Consider the following 8,216-nt stretch of genomic DNA (forward strand, 5'->3'; position numbering starts at 1 on the left):
TATATATATATATATATATATTAAAATCAGTATGCAGTCTATGATAGACCAGAGTCTCCTCACTCTTCACTCAGTCTGCGAGGAGCTGCTGGAGCTACGTAACAGGGGGAGGAGGAGGAAGTGAGGTACAATCAGCTGTTGCTGCCATAGACAGTTAAAGAGAGGCTGTAGCTTGCAGACGACGGTAGCAAACAAATATGAGACGAATATTGCTAAGGGATTTTCAGTTAAAATGCTCTTCGATTTTTGATGCTGCTTCGTATCTCTTAGGCAGGGAATTTCATGTTCAGACGCCCACTCTTAACAAAGGCAAGCAAGACTTTAGGATGGATAACGTTAACGTCTTGTCAAGAGCATATTGACGTTAGCTTTGCTAGCATGCCTAGCACTTTGTAACTAAAACCATACGCTTTGGTTTTATTATGTTGCATTATCTGTGGTGTACCGAACGCGTGAACACCTCAAACACTACTTCTGCTTTATTCTGGTGCAACGCGTAGCTAGGTAAAGTAAAGTTTAATATTCCCTAAATACGTTCTTTTCCATTTTAAAGGTTATAGCTGTTTATATAAATAACTCTCGCGATAACTTCGTTGTAATGGCGCAGTGGTGACGAAAGCATAGACAGTTAAAGTACAGAGGGTTGCCATAGTTACAGAGGATACTGTACTTACTTTCTTGCCGATTTATTTATTTACTTACAGGTTTTCTTCCCTCAGTGCGTTTAATAACCGTTCTGTAGCAACTTATATAAGCTATTGGAGTTACTTTCATTAAGTCTAACGTTGTCTAAGTAAGTATCCGTTAGGAGTTACGTGGTTTGTGGGAGGGGCCAATTTGGCGCAACTTCCACCGCGGGAAAAAGGAATTCAAAAGGAAGACCGCCAAGAAACGAGCGCACAAGGAAGAGTTTTTAATCTTGCAGAAGGCGGTTGTAGTTCTGTCTCCTGGTCACCAAATAGTTTGTCTTTAGTCCGTGTAAATTATTTATTGCACTATCGGTTTTTAACTGTGAAACGTTTGCCAATATGCCCGCACTAGACGTCACAGATGCATCTGCAATCTCTCCATCAAAGAGAGCAAGGACAGAGACAAAGCCTGCAGAAGATAGAGCAGTCCTTAAGTTTGCAAGACTTTCTGAGCATGCCACTACACCTACCAGAGGCTCAACTAAAGCAGCGGGATATGATCTCTACAGGTTGGTAAACCTTATACTTTTGAAAATTATGCCTGGGTTCATTAATAACTTGATGTAATCCGCGAATGTAAGTTTTAAATAGTGGGACAGAAGTTGTACTGTGTGTGTCTGTGTATGTGTAAATTTTACTTCAAGTCTGTGTGAACATTTGGCTTGTGCTCCTACACAGATTAAATCCACTTACTAACTGTTGTCTTGTATAAAAGAGTCTGTTTTATGAATATAATGCCAGCTAACCTTAATTCTCTGAACTTTAACAGTGCATATGATTACACCATCGGTCCTATGGATAAGGCCATTGTGAAGACAGACATCCAGATAGCAGTTCCCCATGGCTGCTATGGGAGAGTGGGTGAGTGTTTAACATACTGATGCAACCCTGCAAATCTGGTTTTTCCTGTTGTGTCTATTCTACTTTCAGTGTACGTGAATTCACCTTAAGATTATGATACACCAGTTGCAGAACAACATGTCATAACTGTCTCATACCATTTTTGTCTTTCTCAGCACCAAGGTCTGGCCTGGCAGCAAAACACTTTATTGATGTTGGTGGTGAGTCTCTTTGCCTATTCGACCGACTAATGCAGGTAATCTTTTAACACTTGTCATGTCAGCCATATAAATCTCTCTAATGTCTCTGTATGTTCTCCTCAGCTGGAGTTGTAGATGAAGACTATAGAGGAAATGTGGGAGTTGTGCTCTTCAACTTCAGCAAGGACACATTTGATGGTGAGTTGTGGCATCTGTAAAATTATAACCTCACCTTTTTATCAAAGGTACCAGCAATACTTCACCGAACAGATTAGAAATGATTGTCTCATCTTCTTCTGTTCCTCTTTGCAGTGAAAAAGGGTGACAGAGTTGCTCAGCTGGTGTGTGAGAGGATCTGCTACCCAGATCTGGTGGAGCAAAAGGTAAACTGTACACAACATATAAATTCATATATGCACTCAGTTGCCAGTTTTATTAGGTACACCTAGCTAAAACTAGCAGTTCTATACAACAGTCCAGCAATAAATCTGAGCTTCATGCAGGGTATAATGTTGAGAGAGGTGTTGATTCAACTTAATGATCATTTGAGGATGTGGTTTGTGGTGCTGTTAAATTTTATCATTATACTGACTGGTGTTTCTATTATTTTGCCTACCCCATTTATATCAGAGGAAAGGCTAAATAACAAACATTGCTGTATACAACAATGCAATTCAACAAAATTTAACGCAAACTACATCCTCAAATTCATTAAGTTGAATCGACCCCTCTCTAAAACCGTTAAACAAACACTGATTATCACCCCATGAAGGTTATTTTGCAAACATTGTAAGATGTGTGTGGCTTTACCAGTAGCAGTAGGTTTTATTTAATGTGAATGTCATCAGATCATATTTAAAACGGCATGGCTGGGTTCTTTCAGACACTTGACGAGACGGAGCGTGGTGACGGAGGTTTTGGATCAACTGGACGCAACTGAAAGCTCCAAATGTAAATGTTTTAAATATATGGATTAGTTTTAATAAAGTTCTCTTTTTTTTGTACCTTGGGAGAGTCGTGGGTCTTTACTCAGACTGTCATTTTTGGGTTCTGTCAGATGAACTTGTTTGACCTCCTGCAAAGTAAAAATATAAAAGTTCCAAATCTCCACATGGGGGCAGTGCAGGACAAGAATTGCATCACCTAACCCGCTCAACTCCATGGCCGGATCTGTTGGGGTAATGCGAGTTTGACGAGCTAAACATTCAGAGATCTTGTTGCACTTCACTTGGGTCACACACAACTGAAGGAAAAAGGATTGCTTACATACAACTAGCAGCTTTCTGTGCAACTCAGTCACAATCTGGATAAAAGGGCAAAGCACAGCAGTAAATACATACACCAAAAATGTGTTTTTATTGTGAATTTACAACTAAACCCTCACTGATGTGAACAGAGAACACAGACTGGTGTCAGGCTGGTCTGTGGCAATGCAGCACTGATTGTAATTGTGAGAGGAATGTGTGGCCACGAAGACCTCAGTGCATAATCATGAAGGCCCAGGTTTGGCATCATCAATGTGTGTGTTTGTATGTGTGTGTGCAGGTGTGTGTGTGTATGTATACACAGTTAACAAAGGAAGTAGTTGGTCATTATAAGCACCATTACAAACCCCTTCTATCCCAGGGGCTTCCTCTAGTTTACAAATGCTTCATAGATTAAAAGTGGCATCGATTATTACAGTATAAACACAATTTACATGTAGTATAGGGGAGAGCGGACAGGCTATGAAGCTAACTGTTACTGTTGCAAAGACATGAAATCTTCAGAATGACCAATGGGATTGTATCTTAACTACTGGGTTTTGTATAGTAGTACAGTGCATTCAGAAGTCTGTGGTTGTGTTGCTAGCACCAGTAAATATGAATTATTCTAGTCGGGAAAAATGGAAAAGCATTGTTTAAATATGCAGTAGGAGTCATTCAAGCTCCGACATGGCTACATCTCAATAGTCCATAGTGGGTTCTTTTCCTCTCATTATCTCATAATCTTTATTCTCTTAATCTTTTTTTTTCCCCATCTTCACTCCATTAAAATTAATATCTGGGGAAGGAAAAATGTGTTTACACTATCCAGGTTTGTTCAGTTATTACCTGAGGGGAGGAAATGAATGTGTTGCAAACTATTTGGACTCACCCCTTTTCTTCCATCTAAGGTGAGTTCTAGAAAACTCGGCCTTTGGAACTTTCTGCAGTCCTCATGCCCCTCAATATGGCACCTGATTCCACATATCATACAACATTAAAACCTACAATGAAAAACCATTTACACTATGGATAGTGCTTCCCACACAGCTGAAGTTGTGTGTCAGGGCAATATGTTCTTCATTTGACTGAAATATCTCATTCTGCCTCATTCAGCTAGTATTTTCTACATAAATGGTATCTATGATATGTAGAATCATCTTTGGCAATCAAATGACAAAGTCCCTCCCCCTACCCCCTTCTTGTCTCTTTGGTGGCGAGCCCTTCTCCCTGTTAGAGCAAGTAGAAGTTGTCCCTAACCGCTGATCCAGAGTCAGAGATGTTTGGCCTTTTTGAGAAATGTGAGCCTGACACTGGATTAGCAGCTGCCGGCAACATCTGCCCGTCTCAGTCTTGTGATGGTTAATGGAGGATGATCTGCACCCTCATCTTCAGTACTTCTCCCAGCTGTCCTGTGAGGTAGTCTTTATCGTGTCGGTCCTCCAGCTCAGCCAGCTCCTTCTTCCTGTAGAGAGGCATACTGCTGATCTGAAGGTAGTACGCCCCTGGGGGGAGGGCCTTCTTCTTGCTCAGATGCAGGTAGCTGACGCCCTCTCTCTGGTTGATTTTAAAGTAGCCTTCTTCGTTTCCATAGTCGATGCTGTAGCGCACGTGGTCACTGAGGGTGGATAAGGCCGGGGTGAACTCGAGGATGTGGTCACGGCTGCTTAAGTCGCTAATGTTCAGGTGGAGCTGCAGGGTGTCCTCGATGTCCACACTCGCCAGGCTGACCATCTCCTCAGTCAGCTGCAGGAAGAAACATCTGATTTTAGTGGATACAGTTTATGACAAGTGTCCTACAATACAGTATGTTTTCTGTAATAAAAGTACATTCAAACAGGGCTGTTGCTAGAATTTCAGCAATAGTGAGATCCTGTGTTCTCTCGATGCGTCCCCTACCTAATCTAAATATTTGAATTACTTAGATATTTAATATATAATTGTTGGTAAATTGTATTTCCCAACCTGAACGTCTAAACCCTGTTACGAGGCCTTTCCCACACTGCCAAGAATACAGTTCTGAAAGTAAAGCTGAAGCCTTTATGGTATTTATTTTATGTAATACTCAAATTTATACATATTAAGTATACACAATAAGAGCCACTAGATGGCAGAAGGGTACTTTACAACAGTTGGAGTCTTTCAAAATTTACGAAGTGCAAATGAAAGCACCATTAGTTTACCGAGATGTATATGAACGCACCATGAAGTCCATATGATTTACCTTTGTTTTTTTGTTACCATAACTCACTCATGGACGCAGGAGGATTTTCCAGTTTGGTTGTTTCTCCTTCATCTTCGACTACAGGTAAGCTAACGTTACCCTGTGTCTTCAGCTGCGTGCATGCTACCAGCCGGTAAAATACACAGTGTCTGTTTTTATTTTTTCTTAAGACGTTTGGGTGAGGCTGGACAGAGAAAGAAATACTGGTGGAATCCTGATCCTGCTTTTAATTTCAATTTTTGAAATCAAAAGCTCATTTTGGTCAATTTTTGATTTATTGAAATCGTGACGCACCTAACATTGAGTCAGAAATAACTGGAATAAGTTTATAAAACACCTGCCCTGTTTAATTGTTGAATGTTAAGTACCCTCAGGTGGGTAACCCTTAAGTTCCTCATTACCTCTGCGTCCTCAGTGTGTTCTCAGGCAGACAGATTACCTGCATGTCTTCCAGAGGATCCTGTGTTGAGTTGGTGCTGCGACGTTTGCGTCCCTTCTTGGGATAGCCGTTGACCTTACATTCATAGCAGGCCTCAGGAGACAGAGAGTTATCATCCACCTCACCTCCCTGTTCAACACTGGAGCCGCCACTAGTAAAGCCCAAACCTGTGACACAGTGCCTGAAACGAGGACAGAGCCATCAGTCAACTAGAAACGTCTACAGACAGTTTTCACAGTTGTTCACTGACGTACCCTTGTCCGGCCCGGAAGTATCCAGGCGGACATCCACAGAGGTAGCCCCCGTCTGTGTTTGAGCAGCCAAACTTGCAGGGGTTCTGGCTGGTGGAGCACTCGTTGACGTCTGAGCAGCCTCCGTCCGTCTGCTCGTAGTTAAAGCCGGTGGGGCAGAGGCAGCGGAAGCTCCCCAGGGTGTTGTGGCATGACGCTCCCCCGCAGATCTGGCTGTTCATACACTCGTTCTCATCTGGGTCACAGGAAGTTGACAGGAAGTAAACAAACAAGGCCATTCCAGTTGAAGGACACAAACAATACTGGGAAATTCTGCCATGAATGTCAATATGTGGAGAGATTCAACTAAAAATAGAGGTGTAACTAACAAAAGTGCTTTATTTTGGGGTATACACCAAGTCACACACACACTGTGCCACATAATTACTTTGTCTATGCCTTTTATCAAATGATATTTCAAATGATTTTATGCACCACCACCACTTGATGTTGTACCGCCCTCCTTTTTTTTTTATTGTTTTTTTGTCCCAACTCATGACCTTATCACAGTAAGGAAAGGGGTTGAACTTCCAGAGGAAAGGAAAAACAATTTTGACATATTTATATTTTAAGAGTGGCAGGAAAGAGGTGAAGGATGGACAACTTGTTTTAAAAAGGCTCAGGGCCGAGCTCCAGTCCAGAACATCAAGGCTGCACGGTACATACTTTGGCAACCAAGTCATCAGGATGCCCCAAAAGGAAAGAATTTTTATATTTGCTGATAAAAAGAACAGGAGTATTACTCACCCACACACTGGTTCCACTGGTAGTGCTGTAGGTAGCCTTGTGGACAGCTGCACCTGTACCCACCCACCAGGTTCTGACAGCCATGCTGACACCTGTGGTTACCATCGCACTCATCCAAATCTGTCACAGACAAGCATACAACAAAACTACAGTAAGAGCCTATTTTCTTTAATGAATCAGCTGACACTGAGGTTGGTATCAATTGTTGTCAGACCTTCACAGGCTTGTCCATTGGGATCTAATGAGAATCCCCGCTGGCAGTCGCAATTGAAGCTCCCTGGAGTGTTCTGGCAGGCACCATTGGAGCCGCACAGATTGGGGTCTGTAGCACATTCATTGTTGTCTGCACAGAGAAGAGGGAAGGTTCAGAGAAACACGATATAAAGGCCGATTGTAACCCTGATTTGAATGTGCAGAGTCGTTTTAAAATGCGTGGAGAGTTGAAATGGGTTCCAAACAATAGGGCAGTTCCACCATGGACTGTTGATTTGTTTGATGAAATAATCTACACCCAATGTCCAGTTACAAGCTTTTTTAGGGAAAAAAAGGTCGTAAATGAGCCTTGAGTGAATATATTTGATCAAACATCAAAAACGTGTTTGGCTGCTGTGATTGCAAATCTGAGCCCAAACAGCTAGTTATCAACTAAGATCAAAGCAGAGAAGGCTGTAATCTTGAAATGTGATCCCGGGTCTTTTTAGTCTTCTCATGTGTTCCCAGCTTTAGATCATTGTTTGCTGAACAGTCAACATGTGGGAAGAGTGCTCAAAAGCATATGAATCATTGTTAGTGAGTGTGACTGACAAACCTTAAAACCTTATTATAATGGATAAGGAATTTAGGATACATACTTCTGAACAGCCACAGCTTGAAGCAACAGATGTATTTGAAGGAATGAGAAAGTCTTAGATAAAGTATTTACAACATGTCTGAAAAGGTGTTCTGATCATTAACAATGTGTCTGTCAAATGAGCACCTGTCCTGAAAGAGTTTGGGTTTTGCAGTGTCCTACACTTTAGTACAACAGAAGTAGTTACTGTGGTATGACTTGAACACGTGTTTTATGTCAAACCCATGTTTCTCCAACCTTCTGAAATTAATAGCATGTCCACACCTCCTGTGTGTCATTTGCCTGGGGTTATTCCTATAGTCAAAGCTGAGGGATCCCTGTCCTTCATTTAATGGGAGGTCATGGGATCGGCTTTATGGTCTGGAAAAAAAAACTTGTGGTAGTCATGGCAATCCACTGCAAAGTTCCACAACAAAGCAGTGTTAAGCTGCCATGACTCCAAACCAGTCCAGCCTAATAAGATCAGTGTGATACCAGCCGGAGTCCATTCATTTGTCGGTTAGGGTTAGACAAGAAGCTGGTTCAGGACTCTTTTTTTCAGCTGGTCTGAAAAACTATAAGAAATTACAATGTGAAAGGACATACTGTGTGTGCATTTGGCAAGATATGGGTGCGGAGGCTGAATAAGTTGAAATGTTGTGACACAATGCTTTTGGGATTACACAGATATATATATATATATATACATAAACA

At 41.7% G+C, this 8,216-nt stretch overlaps 2 protein-coding genes across 5 annotated transcripts in view; one reads left to right on the forward strand and one right to left on the reverse strand.

Moving 5' to 3' along the window:
* Nucleotides 1-115: 115 nt before the first annotated feature.
* On the forward strand, nucleotides 116-2,733 carry dut (deoxyuridine triphosphatase). Of its 2 annotated transcripts, XM_032541322.1 has the most exons (7): nucleotides 116-309; nucleotides 1,042-1,198; nucleotides 1,459-1,550; nucleotides 1,706-1,750; nucleotides 1,853-1,927; nucleotides 2,042-2,112; nucleotides 2,613-2,733. In XM_032541322.1, the coding sequence occupies exons 1-7, from the start codon at nucleotides 198-200 to the stop codon at nucleotides 2,667-2,669; spliced, it is 609 nt and encodes a 202-aa protein (XP_032397213.1). In that variant the 5' UTR covers nucleotides 116-197; the 3' UTR covers nucleotides 2,670-2,733. The 2 variants fall into 2 exon arrangements, with proteins under 2 accessions (XP_032397213.1, XP_032397295.1); XM_032541404.1 differs by lacking the exon at nucleotides 116-309 and having other exon boundaries at nucleotides 539-1,198.
* Nucleotides 2,734-3,066: 333 nt separating this feature from the next.
* Nucleotides 3,067-8,216, reverse strand: part of fbn1 (fibrillin 1) — a 71,781-nt gene continuing 66,631 nt past the window's right edge. For 2 of the 3 annotated variants that reach the window (XM_032535210.1, XM_032535342.1), the window contains 5 exons: nucleotides 6,888-7,016; nucleotides 6,674-6,793; nucleotides 5,891-6,122; nucleotides 5,637-5,817; nucleotides 3,067-4,719 (listed from right to left, as the gene is read on the reverse strand). In XM_032535210.1, coding sequence (XP_032391101.1) covers nucleotides 4,336-4,719; nucleotides 5,637-5,817; nucleotides 5,891-6,122; nucleotides 6,674-6,793; nucleotides 6,888-7,016 — 1,046 coding nt within the window. In that variant the 3' untranslated portion in view covers nucleotides 3,067-4,335. The remainder of the gene's footprint in view (nucleotides 4,720-5,636; nucleotides 5,818-5,890; nucleotides 6,123-6,673; nucleotides 6,794-6,887; nucleotides 7,017-8,216) is intronic. The other variant, XM_032535280.1, reaches the window with a different exon arrangement.

Source organism: Etheostoma spectabile, chromosome 1 (assembly GCF_008692095.1).
Source record: "Etheostoma spectabile isolate EspeVRDwgs_2016 chromosome 1, UIUC_Espe_1.0, whole genome shotgun sequence".
In the NCBI taxonomy this organism is placed as follows: Eukaryota; Metazoa; Chordata; class Actinopteri; order Perciformes; family Percidae; genus Etheostoma; species Etheostoma spectabile.